Source organism: Carettochelys insculpta, chromosome 9, assembly GCF_033958435.1.
Source record: "Carettochelys insculpta isolate YL-2023 chromosome 9, ASM3395843v1, whole genome shotgun sequence".
Taxonomy (NCBI): domain Eukaryota; kingdom Metazoa; phylum Chordata; order Testudines; family Carettochelyidae; genus Carettochelys; species Carettochelys insculpta.
Genome location: NC_134145.1, coordinates 13,024,380 through 13,048,092, shown reverse-complemented (window position 1 = coordinate 13,048,092; position 23,713 = coordinate 13,024,380). Strand labels below are relative to the sequence as shown.

Sequence of the window (23,713 nt, the reverse complement as noted above, 5' to 3'; positions counted from 1 at the left end):
ACATTGCAAGCGAGGAGGAGGGACAGGCTGGGGGCAGGAGACGCGGCCGCTGCACTGTGTGGGGACATACCCAGCAAGTCCCCATGGAGAGCCCGGAGGAAGCCGAGGTGGATATTGACACGCTCATTGATGAAATGGACTATATCCCGGGTCACTTCCACCTGGAGATGAACCTGAACTTCGAGCCCAGCTCCCCTGTGCATTTCAGAGGGAGGGACGTGAAGCTGAAGCGAGACAGCCTGATGTGTGAACTAGAGCTTGAGTCTGGCCCCCAGCAGTTCGCTGTCAGGAACCTGCTGGGGGCCTTCGCCTTCCACCTGGAGGAGCTGGAGCAAGCCAAGGAGCTCTTCCTGAGCATCTCCCAGGAGGACCCCGACAACCTCAATGCCTGGGCCAACCTGGCCTACGTGTACGACAGGCTGGACAACGAGCAGCAACAGGCTGACTGCACCAAGAGGGTAGCCCGCTTGATGGGCCTGGGTTCAGAAGACGAGTCCCTGGGGGATGCCAAGCTCCGGGCGGCCCGCTGCCTGGCAGAGCAGGGCTATGCTTTCCTCTTTGACGTCGGGCTTGTGGACAAAGAGGACCGAATGGAGAAACTGACTGCCGGCCTCATGCTCTATGACAAGGCTCTTGCCTATGGGCAGCAGGTCAGTCACCGCTCCTACCTGTGCAATGTGGTGTTATGGGCGAACTTCTCGTGCGTCTCTGCAGAGCTTCTATGCTTTGCGCAGAGCAATTGCCTCAGGGCTCGTTATGATAGCGGGAAACTAGAGCAGGAACTAGTTTACCAGCTCATAGCCGAGGGCGGCTATGACAGGGCAGACGTGCGCACGCCAGAGGGAGGGGAGCACTGCCAGAAGGATGCGTCCGGGACTCGCTCCTGTTCCACACGCCACCTTCGTGCTGTGTCACTTCAAACCGTTGATCCGTATGGGCCCAAGTCTGCAGATCAGCTCCTATAAAGGGCATACGATTCTGTAGCCAAGATCACAGGATGTTTGAAGCCCATGTGAAGTTCCTTCCAGCCTTATCTTTGCTAGTTGTTCAAACAAAGGCGTGCTGTTCTGCACATACAGCGTGCGGCTGCCCTTGGGGAGCTCAGAAAAGGCTGGCGTCTGATTATGTTCACTTGCGTGGTATTCCTGGGTCCAGAGGTGGTTTTGTTGCTCATTAGCATAGGAATTGGGCTGAGCCTGCCCTCTAAGACCTCAGGACAAAGGGATCATTGGGGTAGCACACACCATATTTGCTTCAGGACATTAACTATGTTCTGCTGGCAAAGCCGCAGAAAACATCCTTCCAGAAGCCACTCAGCACAAGGCGTTGTGTCACGCACCAGTACTTCTCCCAGGTGCATTTGGAAAATGCTTCCAGGTCTCCAGCTAGCAAAATTCTGAGGGGTGCTACAGCTCAGTTCAGTCCTTTACACTCTTGACAGCAAATATGTTCTCTAGGAACCTGTAACTAATTACAGAGCCACATGGTGGTGAAGCTCATAACTTGTATTGGACCAACTTCTGTTGATGAGAGAGAAAAGCTTTTGAACTTATACCTACCTCTTCTTGAGATCTGTGTAAGCTTGAAAGCTTGTCTCTTTCACCTATAGAAGTTGGTCCAATAAAAGATATTAGCTCATTCATCTTGTCTCTCTAATATCCTGCAACTAATATTGCTGCAACAACACTGCAAATAACCAAGTATTCAAAAATCATAAGCTGGCTCCCCAAAATCCCAGTTTAGCAAATCGGATCATTTTCAGCGATCATTCATCTGGGACCCTTTTTCTTCACCTTCTGTTACCTGAGCCTTTAGTCTGCACTCTTGGCACATTTTCAAACTTTTCTTTGCATTCCTGAGGGCTAGAAACTTGTTTTTTATTTGTAAACACCAATTGAGAGTTTCATATAATCACATGACTCCTGGAACTGGGGCTTTAAAAAATAATCACAAGAGTTAGCAACATGGCAGTGAAAGGCAGGATAGAGAACTATAAGATGGAAATGGTTAGCAAGAGAATTAACTCCAGCACATTCCCTAGATCTTCCATTTAAGGCTGTTCCGTTGTCTCAGTAAGATAAAAGCTATTGGACTGTTTTCCCCCATTTTAATTAGGTGGGTGGTTTGTCACAGGGTGACTGGCCCTGCGAGGGGAGATAAGTCTAGTTCCTTCTGTGACCCACTTCACTTGTCTCCCCGGGTAGAGAAGCTAAGCGGTGCTACATGACGAGCAGGTTGTGTGGCTAGAATCAGGCCTTCTGGGGTGGAGATAAGAGAGAAGCCTACAAGGAATCACAGGGGAAGCCCCAGGTCCTGCTGCTGCTGCTAGATGGTGAGCAGAATGGACTCAAGGGAGCTGGAGAGCAGCAGACACTCTCCTTACAGCTCAGGCAGAGGGCGGGCAGGCAGTGTAGCGGGCAGGGAGCAGCAGCCAGTGAGGGTGACTGGAGAGTGGTCACTTAGTGCCTCGCTGAGGCTCTGCCTAGTGTTGTAAGGCCGGGGACACACAGATAGCACAGCTGGCCCTCCATCCTGAGGCCTCCCAGCTGAACACCACAGAGAGGGCAGAGAGGCGATGCCAGGCTCTCAGCAGCCATGTGTCACGTCATCAAAGCGATTGGGGCTACGCTGCACACACGCCAGCCTTGGGATAGCCAGGCAGGTGCAGGCGGAGATCCACGTTGATGCAGTCAAAGTGCTCTGCAACCCACTCCACCGTGAACGCTTAGTGAACCTGAGAGAGGCCCAGCTGGTGCGAGCCCGGATTTAACACCAGCACAAACGGCTTCATCCTATCAGAGCCTGGTCTGGCCACAGTGCCATTGAACCCGTGATTGATCACCGTGGTGCTCCTGGGTTGAAAGGCCGCACAAACGTGCTTTGGTCTCCTGCAGACCGAGGCAACGGAGGGTGCTCAGCTACACTCCACGGTGTATTGGCCAAGGATACACCTGACGGGGTGATCAATGCGCCTTGGCCTTGCCTGTGTTGATGGTAGAGCCCAGAACTCTAACATGGAGTAGGAACAAGGCTCTTGATGTGGTTTGGTCCCATCCACACAGACTCGACCAAGCCATGCTCTGAATGGGTGGGGCAGCAACGTGTGTGGAGCAGATGGAGCCAAGTCTGCAGCCAGCCAGACTGACGTGGCTGTTCTCAGAAGGGTGTGAGCTGTCTGCCCTCAGTGAATCCCTGCTCAGTGAGTCCACTAACGTTATTTCCTTGGAACCACCCAGGGCCCGATCCCCAGCTGCTGTAAATCAATGTCCCTCTTATCCAAACCACTTGGTTTATGCACCTGCCCCTGCCAGCCACTCCATTTGCTACACAAGGATGCTGCCTAAGAAAAGAAGTTGCATAGACATGTCTTATAGAGCTGGGAGGGATCTCAAGAGGTCAGTGAGTCCAGTCCCCTGCACTCACAGCAGGGCCTAGAGCCATCCCTGACAGATTATTTTTTTAAAATCTAACCTGTCCTAGACCCTTGAAGGGCCCCCTAAAGGATTCAACTCACAACCCGGGGTTGAGAAGGCCCATGATCTAGCCACTGAGCTATCCTTCTCCCTGAGTGGAGAGGCTGTGAAATAATTGACCCTTCTGTCAGCTCTTCTCTGGAGCGCTCCAACCATTCCTTCCCTGGCCACCGGCCTGAGGAATCAGGAGGGTGTTTACAGGGTTGACAGCTGCAAAAACATTCCAGCCATGTGGGCAGGAGTCTTGCGACTCGTAAATCTAGTCCAGCATCACTCATGCCCTTCCCTTGAATAATCTAAGGCAGATCTTATCTACTGTAGGACCCAGTGGAACAGTACTGAGGAACTAAAGCCCTGCAGCCACAGGGAAATGCCTGCAGGAACCCTGCTGGCTTTGCCTAACCTGCCTACAGGTGTCCCTGCTGGTGAGCAGCCCAAGCGAACTCCTCTGTCAGCCTGGGGGAAGGAGCAGGTTTGGGTCTAAAAACAAGGGATTTGCATGGCAAATCCGGTTTCCTGGCTGGAGCGCTTGGCAAAAGCTCAAGCGAGACTTTAAGTGCGGTGGAGACACAGTTCAGTGGGCGCGCCAGGAGGCATTGTTCAGGCAGGTTCTCTGAGATCCAGGTCGCCACAGGTATCGCGCTCCGTTACAGGATGCACAGTCTGCTCTGCTGCGCCAGGGAGTGGCGACATAGCCCGGCCCTCTCTGGAGCCGTAAGCGCTGGCCTGCTGCAGGCTGTGCCTTCTGCACATCACTGCATCCAGGGCCGGTGTGTGTCTGTCATGTAGGCCCAGCTCCAGAGGCCGAATCTGTCGCTCAGGTTGTAGCTGCTTGTGCTTTTCAATTTGAGAGAGCTCGGGTTCAGATCCTGGGGTGTCACGCAAGAGGGTGGGTGTCAAACTTGCCTTTGGGAGGGCACCGGGGGCAGGCAGTTTGCTCTTCCGCTGAAGGCGGCAGAGGAAGTGGCCAGGTGGGACAAGTGAATATGAGAAGGCCGACTGGCCAGAATGGAAACAGTTCACAGCAATGGCCCCCTTTCCACCATGTTCCGGTGGTTCCCAGCCTGTGGCCTGTCAAGGAGCATTAGAAAACTGCCTGACTTCCTGCCAGCTCACCTCCACAGCCCACCAGGGCAACCAGGTTCAACTAAGCTCTCGGGCAGCCTGCGTGGTGAGGAGCTGGGAAGCTTGGGACTTGTGACTCACAAGCTCCAAAGCTCTGTTCAGCTGGGGGTCTCCAGACTTACAGCTCCTCTCCAGTTGACCACATGGACTGCCAAAGAGACAAGAGCTTTGGCCCCTCTGCTCAGGGTTGCTCAGCAGCCAGGTTCCAGAGTCGTTGGCTGAGGGATAGCCAGCTGGGCAGAATGCTCCTCTGCTGGGGGTCCAGTCCCTCTCGTAGAGGCTTTAAAATGATGGGTTTCATCCCAAGATGAAACCTTTCAGTCCCCCATGGAACCCTTTCTCCACACAGGCTGGTTTCTGAGGTAACCAAGTTCATCCATTTTAAATAGACCTACAAGAAATCCTGCTTCAAGCGCGTCTTTGCCCATGAAAGCTTATGCTCCAAAATATGTTAGTCTATAAGGTGCCACAGGACTTCATGTTGTTCTTAAAGATACAGACTAACACGGCTACCTCGCTGATGCTTTAAATAGACCTGTTTTTCTGAGAGCAGAATGCTAAACATTTTCCACAGATTAGTGCCCTCCATCCCCTTTAGGCATGTCCTGAGTTAGCCATCCAAAAAGTAAGGTAGCAAAACCATATGCCTGAATCCTCTCCCTTTTAGTGCTAGCCGCTGCCTTCTACATCATCTTGCTAGGCCACTGGTTCCCAACCTGGGGTCTACAGACCCGTGAGGGTCTGCGGGGATATTTCAGGAGGTCTGTGAAAAAATAAAAGGTAAATAAAAATAATCAGAGGAAAATAAGTTTTCAATAAGTTGCCAAGTTGCAACCAATTATTATTTTTAAATTAAACCTCTTCCAATAACGTTACTAATTGCTGTCCGAAAATCTACGTTGTGGTTTCCCTTTTCATTTCATGAAGTGAACATAATGTCTAGAACTGGCTTTGATGCAGGGGAATGGGCTCTGCAAATGATCTGGGGGGAGGATTTGGGGACCACTCTGCTAGGCTGTTTAAGATACAGGCTTATTTTCTTAAAGCGCACAGACAAAAATGAACCTGGAAAGAAATCATGGAAGAAATTTAAACTGAAGAGCTTCTAAACAATTCAGCCCAGCTCAGTTCTCTCCAAACCCATTAACCTGCAAAATCTGCTTCACCGCCAGGTCTAAAGGGAATAGCAATTAGCACTTTGCCTACAACCCGTTACAATTAAATGCAAACTGAGACACCAGATGGGAATATAGATCACAAAGCTGGTTCATTTTCAACAGATCCTGGGCAAAGTACCAGCATTGGGGCTTGGTTCAGCTTCAGCCGTGGAGGAGAAATAGCCTTTCCAACTGTTTTCAGCTCTTCTAACGAGCTAGGAGTGCAGGTGCCCTCCCTCCAGTAATCTGTCACTTTCAACCTCAGAGGAACACCACGTGCTCCAAGAGGAGCTGGAAGACCACCACAGGTGCTGAGTAGCACACGTGCCACTAAAACGAAAGGTGTTACGGGGTTCAAGTCAGGCTGGGTGGGCCTGATTCAGTATTGGTGTCAGTGGAGCCTGAAGAAGGATTGCTGCAGAAACCGCTTCTCCTGTGACGGAAAGGCAGGCAGCAGGAGCAGGGCATGTTGCTATGGGCTTTTCAGGCGTTAATGACTCTCCGACAAATATTTCCCTATTTCAGGTCCCCCTGGAGGAGAAAAGAAGCTGGTACGTCACTATGGCCACTCTGTACATCAGGTAAGAGAGGGAGTGTCTGGTGTGGAACTGGAATAAGAGAGCAGAACAGCACCAAACACCTTCTCCAAGGAGGCCAGGAGAAATAAACAGCCACAGGTTACACTGGAACTGGGGATGTGGTGGGGAGGTGGAGTTTGCCTGCAACCTGGCAGATGGTTGGCATCGGAAGCCGCAGGCAGAGGAGGACTTGTGTAAATGGCTCAGGAGGAAATCCTGGTTCCACTGAGCTCAGTGGCAAAACTCCATTTACCTCAGGAGGTTCCGGAGTTCGGCCTGCATCACACATGTTCTTTCTTACCATCCGGTAGGAAAAGGGGCTTCCTAGAGAAGCTCACATGCCATGGCCGTGGCCACCAAATAAGTGGACCGCAAAGGCAGAGGCATAAGTTGGCTGGCCCTGTAAAGCAGTTGGGCCTAGCCCGCCTTTGCTAAGTTACCTGCCTCCCTGGGGATGGTCCTGAGGCCAGGGGTTAAGTGTTAGACTGGTAATCAAGGGGCCCAGATCCACAGAGCCATTTAGGCTCCTAAATTCTCAGCTTTGGGCCTTAGTTAAAAGGCCCAAAGGCAACCCAGCTGAGAGTGAGACCTGCAGGAGACTCTGGGTCCAGGCCTGACTTCATGAGTCAGATTTGTGTTGTGCTGTTTGATCTGAAGAAATAAAATCATCCCTCAGGGAAGGGTCTGACATACCGCCAGTGAGCTTGTTCGTTGAGGCAGTCGGTGGCCCGGCCCACTGGCTTGTGCCACCCAAGATGTCACAACCCAAATTAGAAAGGTGTGTTGTACAGGGACAGTATCAAGTCTGTCAGCAGGACTACATCACATGAACTAAGAACGAAGCCCTGGAATGCTGGACCACCAGCACGGTGCTACAAAAACCATGCCGGTTCCCACCGGGCCCCATCGCAGTCTGTGGAATGCAGACAAGTTACCACCAGCAGAGCAAAGAGCTGGAAAGAATTTATTTGTGACATCTTTATGCTGTTCTGGCTATCAGCTCAGTAGTATCAGTGATAGCCGAGTACAGTATGGGCATGCTCAAAGGTTGCGGTATGAATAGCAGTGAAGCAATAAAGGCCCAGTGCCACTGGCTCAGACGCACACACTGACATCAGGCTCTCCAGGGAAGGGGACAGGGCAAATGATCACCCGGCGGAGAGTTACAAAGGTCTCTTGAAGGAAGACTTTGACCATTGTGACATCAGTAGTATTTGGGGAGTTCCAGTAGCAAACTAAGTCATTAGGCTGGGAGTTTCAAAGGAGACCAAAGGGAGTTAGTTACCCAGATTCCATGGATACAGTTACCTAAATCCCTCAGGAAATCCCAGTCTTAAAAACAACAGGAGCAAAAATGGAGTCAGTAGCAAGCCCGGTTGCTCCGGATGCCAGTTTACAGCTGCAACTAGCCAGCACCAACACATTCATCTGTTCAGCCCACGAATGGGCCTGTACGTCAGGAACTGGACTCAGCCATGTGAAAGTCCACATGATCCAGCGTTCATGGCCAGATCGTCACAAAAGTTCGGCACCCGACATGCATCCAGTGAGATGAGCTCTGGAAAAATCTCCCACATGTTCTGCCACCTGATGCCACAGCATTACCCTGAAACTCCACTTAAAGCTAATTAAAAGGGCATCAGGTGGGAGATAAACCTACAAAACAATTTGTAACTAGTAGGCGTTAGGACTAGACTGGGGCCACGGTGGAGATGACGCCACCCCGCCCAGATGCAGGGTTCTTACACTTCCCCATGAAGTGTCTGGTGCTGGCTACTGTCAGAGACAGGATACAGGACAAGCTGGACATGGGTCTGATCCAGTCTGGCAACTCCTTTTGCAATGCAGTGGAAAGTCAGGCCCGTGACAGCCAATACTGACTCCTTGTTGGTTCTCTGTCTGACCCTGGGCAATTTGGTCTGCGTGTCCGCACCTCAGTTTCTAGTACAGCAGAGAAAAAAAGCTCCACCTCTGAGATGCTTGGATGGAAGGTGCTGTGTAACAGTGAAGTCTAATTAATAGTAATAGAGTAGCAATGGCCTGATGTTCCAGGGTGTGACACAGGCGGGGGGACTCATAAGCCACTCCCACCGACTGAAGACGTGCCATCATACTGAGCAATCAGAGCACTGTTTGCTAAGGAAAGCAATCAGTAGAGGTGGTTGTGTAGCTAGAACCCAGTACCCAAACCTCTCCCGTTCTTCTTACAGATTAGATGGGATCCTGATGAACAAAGGAAACAACGAGCAGAAGCGGCTGCCCTCGTTTAATAGGACCCTGGCTCTGCTTCGGCAAGTGACCAAGTCCTCAAATCCTCACTACAGAGGTATGAGAACTGGCTGATTCCAGGCACGCCCAGTGACTATATGAGAAGCAGGGCTGAAGGCACAAGTCACACCTGCCTGCCTCAGGTGGGGTTTATACAGGAATGTGGCATTATGTGCAGAAGAGCTGAGGCCCTACAAATCCCATCTCTGGTAGCTGCAAAGGCCCCGATTCAGCAGGGTACTTAAGGAAGTGCTTAATTTTAAACACATGAATAGTCTTGTTGAAGTAAATGGGACTACATAGTTGCATACTTAAAGTTAGTCCTGTGCTCAAACACCTTGCAAAGTCGGGGTCTGAAAGTTACCATGCAATGGTTGTTGGGTGGCAGGAGTGAAATAGACTGATGGTCTCAGCCCAGTTCCTACTCAACAGAGATCAGGGAAATAACTTTTTCAACAGCAGCACTATTGCTGCTTATTGGCAATCTCAGCAGAAAAGCCAAGGAATGGACTGACCTTGGAAAGTGCCCTGACCCATTAGAGATCTGGGGTGGGTTGAAATACGTGGACAGGGCAGTGTGAGACCAGCTTGCACTGTCCCTTGGCACACTGCAGATAAACCAAGTAAGCCAGGCTCCTGGCCACTTGTCCAAAGCACTAAATTCACTAAAACATCCTGACTTGGAAGTGCCAAAGCAGTCAGTGAATTCTTGTTTCCAAAGTGGAATATCCCGTCAGCCTGATTGTGCAGGAAGGGTCACTTTTAATGTTAGTGTCTTTACTGCTAACCTGCTCTGAATTCTGTTTCCCACCACCCTAGCTCTGGCCTGGTGCTACCTCGGCATGCTGCTGGAAAGGGAAGAGACGTTTTCCACCACCCCGATGGGGATCCATGACTGTGGTTACTCTGGGACTGGGCCCCTTGATTGCTTTGGCAAGGTGCTTTTTTACTTCATTGCTAGCATGTAATGAGAAGACTTGGGGAAGTCCCCTGGGTCACTCCTTTACACCTACATCCCCAGAAACCATGCAGGTTGCCATCTCTCTCCTCCATAGTCCCTTCCCCAACCCAGAGGCACTCTAGACTGAGCAGTACCTCTAGGGCAAAGCCAGCAGCGCTTAGGATGATTGTGGTACACAAGCAGAGCTCATGATAAATGACACTGAGTCAGATTCTCAGCTGATGTGACTCAGCCTGGTTCCACTGGTGACAAGAACATCCACTTACGGCAGCTCAGAGGCCGAGCCTGTAAGATGAGCCTGGAGGGGGCATCCAGAAGTTAACTTTTGTTAAGGGTGCAGAAGTTCTGGGGATGGGAGAACCCTGGGGAATGGAGAGAAGCTTCCATTGCTTATACAAACACCTGAGCCTCACTCTGGCTAGACCCCTGCTCCCAGAACAGTTCAGAAGCTGAGGCACCATATGCTCCATTAGCAACCTGCCTGGGTGACACATGCAAATCAGAAGTCCTGCCAGCTCCCAGGTTAAGAGTATAATCACACAAGCCACCCACCCGGTCAGGACCCAGAGCTAAATGCTCCCAAAACTCAGGGATGGCTTGAGCCACAATGTGGGTTCACCCCATCTCTACCAAGGAGAGTGGCTACGTCTATTGCCATTATCAGTCGGGTGTATCCCTATAAGAGTGCCTGAAAAAGGAGGGAGAAGGCGTCTCGTCACCCTTTCAATGCCCTGCACAGACACCATTCCAGCTCCTGCACTGGCCACTTGAAGGAGGGTTGGGAAAGAGACAGGACTATAACCCAGTCCCCACTTCAAAAGGGCACGTGACCATACTTTCCAAGCATGTATCTATACAGCCCTTAATCAGGCACCAAAGGGCTGTGGTAATAGGCCCATTTTACAAACGTAAGCCAGTTACGTGGGAGATTTTACAAAAGAGCATCTTATATGGAAACTTTAAAGTGTTTCCTGTTTCAGCAGTAGTGACTGTATCCTGGCATAAATAATGCAGAAACCGAGGTGTTTCTTAGTGCAGGGTGGCCAGGCCAAGCTACACCTAGTACTCAGACAGGAGGAGTGAGTCCAGCTGGGTCGGGATACAAGGAGATCAGACTTGCATGCCAGGTCAGGACACTGTGAAGTCAAACCAGAGGAGCAGGAAGCACCCAGTCCACAGCCAGGTGAATCCCAGTTGTTCGGACAGCTTTCCTGCTCCTAGCTTAAGTGGGGCTGCGGACCAGTCAGCTAATCTGGGACCCCACCAGTAGGATGTCAGAGTGGACCCTCAGACTGGGGCTCTGCTTCCTGAGCTAGCAGTTGTGAACCAGCTGCCAAATGGAGGGTTGAAGCATGACTGCTCTTGTGGGCCTCTGTTCCGGGCAGCGGGTTATGACACAGGGTACGGTTACACTGAATGAGAAATCATCGGGTGGTGACTGTTCTGGGGCAGAATCTAATGCTCCTCCTTGCAGTGGGTAGCTTATGCTTAGCCAATGATCCCATGGACTTTAATGGGGTTAGATCATATCTGGAGAAGGGTGCTCCTCAGGGAGATGGGGTAACAGAATCTGCTCCTAAATATGTCTGATGAATGACTTTCTTCTTCTTCTTCTTCTTCTCCTCTTGGCTAGGATGAATGAGAAGTTGAGGCAAACAGGTCTATTGAGGGCCGTAGTAAAACAGTAGTACAGGAATCTGCATATTTAAAAGTACCACATCGTTTTGAGTGCAGTTTTGGACTCATTTTCTGAGTCACAAAAAACTATAGTCAGTGTTTCACAAAAGCCATTAAATGAATGAAACAGGCAGTCCAGTTGGATCTGGGATGTTTGTAGGTTTTGTAAGAGGCAGTTCATTAATGGAAATATGTTTTGCTTTCTTGCTTTCGAAAGGCGATAGAAATAGCTAAAGACAATCCTCCCGTACTAAACCGACTGGCAAAAATTTTCCTCTTCCTCGGCAAGCAAGAAATGGCCATGGGAATCTGCAACATGGCGCTAGATGTCCTACAAGATCCAAAGCTGAACTGGCAGGCCTACTGCACACGGGCCAAGGTATACAGCTTATCTTTGGTACCACAGTCTTCAGGGACCCATGCTGCAGTCTGAACGAAGAGCCAGAGCAGCCCTTACCTTACTAGGGACCACATGAGATTTTAAGCTATGCTAAACTTACCAAACAACCCCAGCAACTCACAGTTCCATCTGTGTCCTTTTGACATTCGCATCTGCTTGAGTTCTGGAGGGAGACCTCACACAGGGATCAGTCACCTGTGGAGACGTACCATTTTGTTCCGCAAGGGGCTGCACCCGTGCCTTTAAGGCTTCAGTTCAACGCAGTACCTAAGCACATCCTTCACTTTAAGCGTATGCATAGTCCCATGGACTGAAGAGGAACTATTCACCTGCTTAAAGGGGGAGGTGGGCTTATGGGCTCTGCTGAAGAGGTCTCATGTGCTGGAAGCAGCTGGGCCAACAGCCACTGTGGGGCACGGTGGGAGGGGAGCGAGACTCTGCACCCTGGAAGGGGCGGGGCCAAACATATACGGGGTGGGGCCTAGAGCAGTCAGCCCTTAGCATTGCTTGAATCACTGCACTGCCCCTTTCCCCACGGCCATGCAGAGCTGTACTACCGTGGCCATTCAAAGGGGCCTGGAGCTCAAGCTGCCATTCCGGGGCCTTTGAAACATTGGGCAACTGCCTGCTTTGCCTTCCCTGTTGGTGGGCCTGGCTGAAAGTGAAGCAGGTGCCTAATGTTCTGCTGAATTGGGGCCTAATTTAAGAAACGAAGTAAGCATGTGCCTCCATTTCCTCTTCTAACCTGTTGTGCAGTGTTGCTCCATGGTGTGAAACAGTTGCCATGCTCCATCCCAGAGGTGGCTGAATGTCAGTGGTGGGGAAATGAGCTCTCTGGTTAGCTTGTTACTTGCTTGGGGAAGCTTCTAGATAAAAGGCAGCCCATGAGATGTATGATGTTGCTGTAAATATCAATGATTGTGGAAGTGATCTGACCCACAAAGGTATCAACACTTCTCATATGCCATCACTGCACAAGAGTGGGTCGGTGGCATCTTGGACCTGATCCAAACCCCACTGAAGTCAATGAAAATCTTCCCAGCTGCTTCAACGGCCTTTGAATCAGGTCCCAAATCACAGGAAGGTACTCGAGTTCCAGCAGCCAGTAATGCTGGTTTGCTGCCCCTCTCCACTTGCTGGTGCCTCTCTCCTTTCAAGAGCCACCTGACTCAGTGAGTTTCCAGGAAGGGCTTTATTTGAGAGAGGATCTATGAGGTGCCAAAATGCAGAATCTGTGTAAATTCACTGACCTGCTTTGCAAGCCCTGCCAGGCCAGGGCAGTCAGATGGGCTGGAGAGGGCATCTGTGAAGATTCACAGCCTCTCCATGCCCAGACACCTGGATAGGAGGCATCATTTGAACAGGCATCTTCACGCCTAAGCAGTCAGGCAGCTGATTCACCCAGGATATGGGGCCCCTAGGGAGATTTCACTTGGGAAGGGGGGCTAGCTGCATCTGGCCTTTTACTCAGCAGGTAAATGCCCTCACTCGGGTAGAATCCCTGGCGTCATCAGTGAGGTGCAGGTGTACAACTGACAGGAGCATGTGACGCTTTCCAATTCGTACTCATATAACTGTGTCATTAGATTTACATCCTCATCACTGTGACGGCGGTTCCAGTAAGTTCCAGGAGGTGTGTGGAACTATGTTGTCCTGGGCACTCAGATGCTTTGGTGATGGGCAGGTTAGACAGCTCCTTGGTGGATAGTATCAGAGGGGTAGCCGAGTTAGTCTGTATCTTCAAAAACAACAAGAAGTCCTGAGGCACCTTATAGACTAACAGATATTTTGGAGCATAAGCTTTGGTGGGCAAAGACCCGCTTCATCAGGCGAAGTAGGTCTTTGCCCACGAAAGCTTATATTCCAAAATATCTGTTAGTCTATAAGGTGCCACAGGACTTTTTGCTGTCCTTGGTGGATGTAACTTGGCTTGCAGCAGAGCTACGCTGATTAACCCCACCTGAGGCTTTGGCCAAAGGGGTTCCGTTGTCTGTACTAATATTAAACTATTTAGTGCTGCATGTGCTAAATGGCCCCAAAAAGATGAGCTAATCCCGAAGATTGTGGCAGGAGGGATAACAGTGCAATGAAATGTATGCCAGAAGGAATTTCCTCCTGTGTTTAGATCCACATTAAGCTCTATCTGCGCGATCTGGAACGTGCAAAGATGGGTTTGGGCGGCACGCCAGACAGGAAACATCTCAACAGTGCGAAAGATGACCTGGAAAGCGTCATAAAGGTTCGGCCATGCTTGAAGACATACCTGGACATGGGTCAGGTGAGTATGTACACTGATGTTCTCCCAATGAGATCAGCTACTGCTTTTTTCACGTCTTCATGCTTTTATTTACATTCACTCCTTAAACAAGCAGGGCAGCAGAACATGAAAGCACTGAGTCAGCCCTGGTTCTTAGGGTATGTCTGCACAGGAAAATCTGGACCAGGGCTAGCCTACCTGAGATAGCTTTAACCCAATTAGCACAGGGAACATAGCAGTAAAGATAGCACAGCGTGGGTCCTGGAAGGGCTAGCAAGCTGAGAGGTATTCAGGTTCCCTTCTGGGCATGCACTGCCTGTGTTGAAGCCTGCACCACACTGTCTTTGCTGCTGTTGTTACCAATGCAAGGTTGATTCATGGTAGCTTGGGCTGGCTAGCCTGTGCACAGTTACTACTGTGTAGACACATACTCTATGAGTAGAGCCCTATCAAATTCCCAGACATGCAAAACATGTCATGCTCCGTGAAATCTGATGTCCTTCTGTGAAATCTGGCCCTTTGTGTGCTTTCCCCCTCTACTATACAGATTTCCTTGGGGGAGTGGGGAAGAGCCGTTTCTCAACGTGTGGGTCCTGGCCCAAAAGGGAGTTGCAGGGGTATCACAAGGTTATTTTCAGAGGGTCATGGTATTGCCATTCCTCTTTTCTGCACTGCCTTCAGGGCTGGGCAACTGGAAAGCAGTGATTGTAATCTTGGCCAAGTGCCCAGCTCTGAAGGCAGAACCCTGCCAGCAGCATCTTAGAACTAAGGGTGGCAATCCCATACCCATGTTGCCCTGACTTCTGTACTGTTGTTTTCAGCACTGAGCACCCTGAGAGCAGCAGCTGCTGACTAAGGTCACAGCTCTGCAGGCAGCAGGGCAGAAACAAGGGTGGCAATACTCTACCATGCCATCCTTACTTCTGGGCTGCTGCTGGCAGTAGCTCTACCATCAGAGCTGGCCTCCCGGCCAGCAGCTACTGTTCTCCAGCTGGCCTCCTCTGAAAGCAGCACCGCCACCAAGAGCAGCACAGAAGTAAGCACAGCAGTGCCATACTCCCCACCCCCCACCGCACACATAATAACCTTGCACCCCTCACACAACTCATTTGTGGATTAGGATTCCGACAATTGCAACACCCTGACATTTCAGATTTTAATAGCTGAAATTATGAAACTTACCTTTTTTAAAAATCATATGACCAAGAAATTGACCAAAATGGACCATGAACTTGAAAGGTGCCTAACTCTGAGCCAGTGCAGGGCTGGAGGTGGAGGGGCATGAACTGCAGAGCTCAGGTAGTGGCTGTGGATAATGTATGCAGACTGGCCCAAAGCTTTGACTAGGTGGTGGTGACTCTGCACTGCCCCCAGGTGGATTCAGCTAATGGATGCTAGCCCAACGTAATGCAGTCCCCTCCAGCTATAGTAAAAGGCTCTGCAGTTCCCCTGTAAACGGTGGCTGTGAATCTGCATTATGTCCCTCTAGGTCTCCTACTACTTGGGTGTTGATGGCGTGCAGGAACTATTCCCAGTGGATGAGACAGCGCTGGGCAGTGCTTTGGAATTTTTTGCGAGAGCCATGGAGTTTGACTTGGGAGATTCACTGCCAGAGATACAGCTGCTGAGGGGGAAATGCCTGAGGCTTAGAAATGAGGAGTCCAATGCGATTGAGTGCTTCAAGCGAGCCATAGAACTGGACGATGTGGGCTCCACCTACACGGAGAGCTTCCGATGCCTAATGGAGACGCTCCTTAGGCTGTTCAGCCAGCGAAGGGTGAATGCCGAGATGCTGATGCAGGAGGTGGAACTGTGGGTGAAGAAGGCTGAGGAGAAATACCCAAAGCTGCGGGTCCGCCAGGAGCTGAGGCTGGTGTGTCGCAATCACACCACAGAGGTGATTGAGCTCTCCAAAGCCATGGTCACCCGAGGGAACACTGAGCTGGTGAAGATGCTGTTTGAGACAATAAAGACTGACATTTCCAAGCCCAAACTAACTGAACGGTCGCTGTCCTTCTGAACCACCCATGTCGGCATCACATCCTGCAGCAAAACTGCCTCCTCGTGATAGCAGCTGAATACTTCGGCTTCTCTCAGATCTCATCAAACAAGCAGTGGACAATATCAGGCCCACCAGCAGTGGGGCAGTTGCCCAGGGCCCTGTTTTTCTGGGGACCAGAGCTCTAGCCACTGCTACTGCATGGCTCTAACGGAGGGAGGGTCAGGATTGTGATAACAGCAGTGCTGAGGGCTGACTGCCATAGGCCCCACCCCTTCTGCCCCTTTTGTGGGCATGGAGCCCCCCCCCATCTTGTTCTTGGAACCTGTGGTGGCTTTCGGCCTTGCTGGACAATACAAGAACTATTTAATTGCAAGCCAAGTTACATCCACCAAGATCTCTGAGCAGTGTGCAGAAGTGGCCAAGTGTCCCTGCCTCTGTTTCACAAATGGAGAAACTGAGGTAGACACCAAATAAGGAAGAGTGATCTCTGATTATGAGTCCCTCCATTTCCCCGCAACCAAAGGGCTAATAAGTTACCCTTTTTTTTTTTTTTAAACAAATGAAAGCTGTGACTCCTACATAATCACATGATTCCAGGCACTGGTGCTTTCATGAAAACACCAATTTTTGCAAAAGTTGTGCTAACATGGCATCCATCAGCAATGCTGCCCCACTAGACCAGAGAACTGTAGAGCAGTTAGATGAGCTGACCAACTTGAACAGCACATAGGGGTGCCTGCCCTCCAGGATTGTCCTGGATTTTCCAAGCATGAAAGATTAATAAAAGATTATGTGACAGAGTACTTCTCCAGGAGCATAGTCAACCGAAAACTGACGGTCTTAAGAGCCCGGAGCTCTATGATGTGCTGAGCATTGCACCTCCAGATAGCAGCCTTTGTTACCACACTATTGCAAAAAAAGCAAAGAAGATTCTGGGACATATTAACAGGAGTGTTGTGAGTGTAACCCTTCTGTTAACGCCAGATGCCTGCCAGAAGGGCCGGGTTCAACTCTTGCGGGGTTTTCCTATCAAGGATACAATCAACCGGCTCGAGCCCCCACCCAGTGGCCTGGGACAATTTCACCCCCGTGCTGGGTGCCTGTAAGGTGGTTCTCCCCACCCTCGCAAGCACAGAGTCTGAGATAGAAATGGCTTGTTTAATGACCGTAACCTACCCCAAGGTTACAGCGACAGATGCAGTATATCTCAGCACAGAAGAGACAAAACCCCTTTTACCCAGATACCATCCCCATATGCAGTAGAACCCAGTCTCTTGCTGGGGCTCTTGGCCCTTTTCCACACGCACACAGTTACAGGGTGTACCCTCTGCGGTGCAGTCCCAAACTCAAAGCCCACAGATACATCACCAGGGCAATACTAGCCATCCACTTGTCTGTAGCCTCCCCTTGCTGTCACCAGCCGTCTGCCAGTCGCCGTCGTCCGCCGCCGCTCCTACCGGCCACCCGCCGTCGTCTACCGCCGCCGCCGCTCCTACCGGCCGCCCGCTGGTCCTGCTGTTGTCCGCCGGTCCTTACCCCACTGCTTGAGATTGCTCTAAGACAGAACCCAGTGATTTCAGCTCTGTGTGGCCTCAGCTGCCACTCTGTGATTTCAGCTCTTGGTATCTCTAGTGTGGGGTTTCACAAACACCCTAGTAGCCAGCTCTATCTTTTAACAGGTGGGGAGGGTTAGTCAAGCCAGGCTTATAACTATATGGCCAAGGCATAGGCAGGGCCAAGGCACTCAGCAAGCTGGCTCACCCCGTACACTGCCCTTGCTCTCTCACAATGCTTTAAACCAGGGAGCCCTGTGTAATCAATGTCTTACACAGCTAAGGCGACTGCCCTGTCCCCCACAACAACCCAGAGCATTGGTGAGATCTCACAACTCCCACCTTAAGTGTCAGCTTAAATTGTGATTTTACAACTACATGTTTACAATAGACCAAAATCTCATGGCTTACTTGCTACCCATTAGGCTTTGCCTGAAAAGGTATCACACATGCACACCTTTTGCATTCTCATGCAGATGACCTCTGGGAGACTCATTCCTCCCAGCCTTCAGCAGCACTGCATTCCTTCTGCCACATTCCCTACATGAGCAAGACATGAGAAGTCATTCTGCCACTCCACTCAGCACTGATTAGACCTCAGTTGGAGTATTAGCCATGTCTACACGTGCACGCTACTTCGAAGTAGCGGCACTAACTTCGAAATAGCGCCCATCACGGCTACACGTGTTGGGCGCTATTTCGATGTTAACATCGACGTTAGGCGGCGAGACGGCGAAGCCACTAACCCCATGACAGGATGGGAATAGCGCCCTACTTTGAAGTTGAACGTCGAAGTAGGGCACGTGTAGACAATCCGCGTCCCGCAACATCAAAATAGCGGGGTCTGCCATGGTGGCCATCAGCTGAGGGGTTGAGAGACGCTCTCTCTCCAGCCCCTGCGGGGCTCTATGGTCACCGTGTGCAGCAGCCCTTAGCCCAGGGCTTGTGGCTGCTGCTGCTGCTGCTGCAGCTGGGGATCCATGCTGCATGCACAGGGTCTGCAACCAGTTGTCGGCTCTGTGGATCTTGTGTTGTTTAGTGCAACTGTGTCTGGGAGTGGCCCTTTAAGGGAGCGGCTTGCTGTTGAGTCCGCCCTGTGACCTTGTCTGCAGCTGTGCCTGGCACCCTTATTTCAATGTGTGCTACTTTGGCATGTAGACATTCCCTCGCAGCGCCTATTTCGATGTGGTGCTGCACAACGTCGATGTTGAACATCGACGTTGCCAGCCCTGGAGGACGTGTAGACGTTATTCATCGAAATAGCCTATTTCGATGTCGCTACATCGAAATAAGCTACTTCGATGTAGGCTTCACGTGTAGACGTAGCTATTGTGTACAGTTCTGGGCACCACATTTCAAGAGAGAAAAGGAGAAATTGGAGAAGGTCCAGAGAAGAGCAACAAGAATGATTAAAGGTCTAGAGAACATGGACTATGAGGGAGGACTGAAAGAATTAGGCTTGTTAAGTTTAGAAAAGAGAAGACGTAGAGGGGACATGATAGTGGTTTTCAAGTACCTCAAAGAGGGTTACAAGGAGGAGGGAGAAAAATTGTTCTACTTGGTCTCCCAGGGTGGGACAAGGATCAATGGGCTTAAACTGCAGCAAGGGAGGGTTAGGTTGGACATTAGGTAAAACTTTCTGTCAGGGTGGTTAAACACTGGAATAATTGCCTAGGGAGGTTGTGGAATCTCCATCGCTGGAGATTTTTAAAAACAGGTTAGACAGACGCCTGTGGGCATGGTCTAGACGGTGCTTGGTCCTGCAGAGAGGGCAGGGAACTGGACACCATGACCTCTCAAGCTCTCTTCCAGTTCTAATATTCTATGATGCTACGATTCTATAGCAAGGGCATTTTTTGCAAATCCTTTACGATCAGCTCTGGCCCTTTAAGCACACCCTCTATTAACTTGGCTACTAAATTTCCATACTTAATTATTCTCTCCGCAATTAAGGCGTTTCAGGCATAAGGTTGCCCATTTGAATCTGGATTAATTAATTGATTAATAAAAACTGAACTGGAGACAGCGTCAAGTGAGATAATCTTTGATTAAAGATAATTCTTCCATTCCTGCAGGCTCCAGGACGGTCCTGGAGGCTTGATCCCCATCTCTGAAAGCACTGACCATAGAGGTCAGCCTCCCACAAGAAGGGGAGTCGCCACAGGAAGTGCCAGCTCCAGCAGCGTCTCTATGGTGTTTGTGAAAGCGCATTCTTCAGGAACGGCGTATGAGCCGGCTCAGGGGATATCACGTGCCACGAAATTTTATTTCTGATTGGGTAGCTGGACCTCGCTTCCGGGGAGGGGAAAAAAAAGACGCCTTTGGCGCATGCGCACGTGGTTGCACGGTGGCCGGCGGGCCCTTCGTGCGCGGCTGGGTTGAGGCGGCAGCTCGCGGGGCGGTTGTGCTGTTCCGGGCCTGCCCCGGCCGCGCGGGGCCCGGGCCATCCTGCCGCGCCCTGGGCGGAGGGGCCGTGCACCGGCGGAGGGGGAGTGTCGTGTCGCGTCGCGTCTCTGCTCAGGCCGGAGCGAGGCAGGCGAGGAAACGGGCTGGGCGGGCCGCATCTCCGTTCCGTCCCGGGACCTGAGGCGGCCGCGTCCGGCCCCTCGCGGCCCCTCCGTTGGCGCGTGCCTGCGGTGATCGATGTGTCCGGCGCTGCCCCGCGGCGGGTGGGACAGAGGCTGCTCCCTGGCGCTGGGGAGGGCCTGGCTGCGAAGGCGATGGAAGGAATCGCGTCCTGCTCTGACCAGCCGCGTCCTCCCTCAGCGGTGTGGTTCCAGGGGGCACCAGGGGCACCCGCGCGGGGCACCGCGCCTGGCGCTCTCCAAGCTCTTTCAGCCTCTGAATCTCCGGGAGGCCGGTGCGATTGGGCTGGAGAGCAAAGCCGAGGAGCTGACGTGCAAGAGCCAGAGGCTGATGATCCAAGCGGGGTTAATCTACCCCTCGAGCCCCGGCTGCTACTCCTACATGCCCTACACTGTCCGAGCAATGGAGAAGCTTGTCAAGGTGATAGACCAGGAAATGCAGGCTATTGGGGGACAGAAGCTAAATCTGCCCAGTTTGAGTTCTGCAGAGCTCTGGAGAACCAGTGGGCGGTGGGATTTAATGGGCAAAGAGCTCTTCCGACTTGCAGACAGACATAGCAAAGAGTACTGCCTGGGGCCAACTCACGAAGAGACCATCACTGACCTGATTGCCTCCCAAGGGAACTTGTCCTACAAGCAGCTGCCACTCCTGCTGTATCAGATAACACGGAAGTTTCGAGATGAACCCAAGCCCCGGTTTGGCTTGCTGCGCAGCAGGGAATTCTACATGAAAGATATGTACACATTTGATACCTGCGAGGAAGCTGCTCTCCAGACCTACAACCTGGTGTGTGAGGCCTACTGCAATGTGTTTAACAGCTTGGGGTTGCGCTTTGTCAAAGTGCAGGCAGATACAGGCAGCATCGGAGGGAGCATGTCCCATGAGTTCCAGCTGCCTGCAGCTATTGGAGAGGACAAGCTGATGATCTGCTCCAATTGTAGTTTTTCAGCAAATGTGGAAACAATAAATCCTGACCAGACAGATTGCCCAGTTTGTAAACAAAAGTTGGGTGAGACTAAAGGGATTGAAGTTGGGCATACGTTTTATCTGGGCACCAAGTACACTTCGGTTTTTAATGTCACTTTCCACACTGCAGAAAACAAGCCTGTCATAGCAGAAATGGGTTGCTATGGCTTGGGCATAACTCGGATTCTGGCTGCTTCTATCGAGGTGCTGTCAATGGAAGACAGCATCCGTTGGCCAAACCTCATTGCACCTTATCAAGTGTGCCTCATTCCCCCTAAGAAAGGCAGCAGGGAAGAGAGAGGTGAAGCACTAATGGATAATTTGTATGACAGTATTGTTGAAGCTGTGCCTTGGATAAAAGGGGATGCTGTCCTCGATGATAGGACTCACTTGACCATTGGTAAAAGACTAAAAGATGCTAACAGACTTGGTTATCCATATGTTATAATAGCTGGGAAGAAAGTTTTTTATAATCCTCCTGAGTTTGAAGTTTGGAATCAAAACATTGGGGAGATCATGTTTCTTACTAAAGAAGGTGTAATCGAATTGCTAAGTAAAGTGCAAGTTCCCTGATATTTCAGTCTTTGGTCTGTTATCCTTGGTGTTTTACCTGCATCTGAACGTATGTAGTTACCTCCTTAAGGATTACAGGTAAAAGATGACTTGTTTGAGTGGAAACTGCATGTGACTTCACATGTTACAAGCAAGCCTCAGTTCCTAGCATTGCTGGCACAAATTTGGTATGGAATGTAATCCATTTCAAAAGAAGAGTTAAAATTGCCTCCAGACTGTTCCCCTGTCTGAGTTTGCCTAGTAACTTCTGTGGCTTCACAATCACGTTTTCATGAGGCTTTTTCTCCCCCATTGCTGTGTAAAGGACCCAACAAAAGGGGAAACCAAGCAAGGGTTTGATCCGGTCAAGACTTAATGTGCTTACTTGTATTGACGGTAGTCACATGCTTCAGTTAATATTAGGGATGTTACCATTTAACTGGTTAGGGCTGAAGCAGCCCCCATGCTGGTGGGAGGGGGAGCCAAGGGGGGAAGCTGCTCCAGTCTTGCAGGGCCTGCGGTGGTTGGGGGTGCTCCAGCATGGCGGGAATAGCCCCAGTCCATGGTGGAGGCTGGACCGCCGCCTCCTCCCTCCTAGTTAATTGACTAACCAATTGAACTTAATGTTTAACCAATGAGTTAATTTAAATTTGGTTTTATATCCCTAGTGAAAACACAGGCTTAGGCCCTAGTGATCTGTACAAGTACAATAGTGAAACTGAAGAGACACAGATTTGTCAGATATACAAAGGGAAGAGGATGAGATTATTCTCTGATCTCTCTCAGGTGTTGTATTCAGGTGTCATCCTGTTTCTCAGGTTTTTTTAAAAAAAAAAGAAAAAAAATTTGAGACAGAAGTTTGTCCTTGGTTTGGTCGACTGTCTTCTTTTAATCTGAGTTCAAATGCTAACTCAGAATACAAATTTGATTGATTTACCAACACCTACCCCAGAAAAAGTAGTTATAGCTTCTCTTCTTCAAAGTGCTTTTGAAATGTTAATCTGAAATGATTAAAGTTAAGACTGTTAACAGTCATTTAGGCCCCAGTCTTGCACTCAGATTCAGGTGGGAGGACTCTGGCACTAGTATTTAGCTATATACCCTAGTGTCAGGGTGCCTAGAAGTAGGCCTCCCTGCCTTCGGGTTAGGGTTCCTATGGGTAGGGCAATGCATCTTAAAGTAAAGGCTCCTATAGATAGGGCTTCTGCCTTGGGGTCAGGGTTCCTATATATATAAAGGTCTCTTTGCCTGAAGGATCAGGTTTCTGTGGGTTGGTCGCTTGGAAAGAGTTAAGCTTTCTATGAGTAGGCCACTTGGATTTAGGATTAGGGTTCCTGTAGGCTGAGCTGCCTGTCTGCAGGTTAGGGTTCATAGTGGTAGGCTGCCCGGAGTTTGAGTGAGGGTTCTTATGCATAAGGCTCCCTGGGCTAGAGTTAGGGTTTCTATGAGCAGGCCCCTTGGAGTGAGGGTTGGGTTCCTGTGTGTAATGGTCCTTGATCTAAGGGTGAAAGTTCCTATGGGAAAGTCTCTGCCTTAGGGTTACAATTCCTATGTGTGGGCCACTTGGAGTTAGGGTTACTATGGGTGGGTCTTCCCAGCCTAAGTTTAGGTTTCTTAAAGGTGGACCACTAAGAATTAGGGTTAGGGTTGTGGGTGGAGCACTACATACACCCCCTTGGAGAGGCTGGGACAAAGCTGTGGGTTTTCTTATCCATCTCCCCCTAGCAAGAACACAGATCCATACCCTCTGCTCTACCTTTCCCCTCAGCTGGAGCGAAGCTGCCAGCCTCCTCCTCCTCCTGCAGCTGGAGCCCCAGGCCAGCTGCAGTCCTGAGGCTGTCTGGAAGTACCCTGAACTGCCCATGCTCACTTGCCCTGAGGCACTCTGACTTACTGCCACTGCCACCACCATCAACTGCTCTGAGGAGCCTGGGGCCCACCATGCTGCACCATACCTCCTCAGACCCAAAGCTGCCCTGGAAAAATCTTTTCTTGAAGAAGGTTTTGATATGTAGGTTCCAGGATGGTACGGAGGCAGTGTTTGCTGTGCATTTTCCTGGGCTCCTCAGTAACCGCCCTGAGTCACTGTTGACTGATGCTTGCTGCCCATGGATTTCTGTTGGTAGGCCCCTTGGAGTTAGGCTTAAGGTTCATGAAG

The 23,713-nt window shown here is 50.7% G+C and overlaps 2 protein-coding genes across 2 annotated transcripts; both read left to right on the top strand.

Annotated features, from left to right (window-relative positions):
• The first annotated feature begins 27 nt into the window (after window positions 1-27).
• On the top strand, window positions 28-16,657 carry TTC22 (tetratricopeptide repeat domain 22). Its single transcript, XM_075002977.1, has 7 exons — window positions 28-650; window positions 6,281-6,336; window positions 8,544-8,659; window positions 9,421-9,539; window positions 11,457-11,618; window positions 13,765-13,917; window positions 15,386-16,657. The coding sequence occupies exons 1-7, from the start codon at window positions 84-86 to the stop codon at window positions 15,914-15,916; spliced, it is 1,704 nt and encodes a 567-aa protein (XP_074859078.1). The 5' UTR covers window positions 28-83; the 3' UTR covers window positions 15,917-16,657.
• A 3,151-nt stretch (window positions 16,658-19,808) lies between these two features.
• PARS2 (prolyl-tRNA synthetase 2, mitochondrial) lies at window positions 19,809-21,865 on the top strand. The gene has a single exon (XM_075003493.1). It carries the CDS (start codon window positions 20,095-20,097, stop codon window positions 21,574-21,576), a length of 1,482 nt encoding a protein of 493 aa, XP_074859594.1. The 5' UTR covers window positions 19,809-20,094; the 3' UTR covers window positions 21,577-21,865.
• Window positions 21,866-23,713: the final 1,848 nt, after the last annotated feature.

Coding starts and splice junctions, on each gene's coding strand:
- TTC22 (XM_075002977.1), top strand. CDS start 84: ATGGAGAGCCCGGAGGAAGCCGAGGTGGATATTGACACGCTCATTGAT. Junction 6,337..8,543: donor ATGGCCACTCTGTACATCAG/GTAAGAGAGGGA, acceptor TTCTTCTTACAG/ATTAGATGGGATCCTGATGA. Junction 9,540..11,456: donor CCCTTGATTGCTTTGGCAAG/GTGCTTTTTTAC, acceptor TGCTTTCGAAAG/GCGATAGAAATAGCTAAAGA.
- PARS2 (XM_075003493.1), top strand. CDS start 20,095: ATGTGTCCGGCGCTGCCCCGCGGCGGGTGGGACAGAGGCTGCTCCCTG.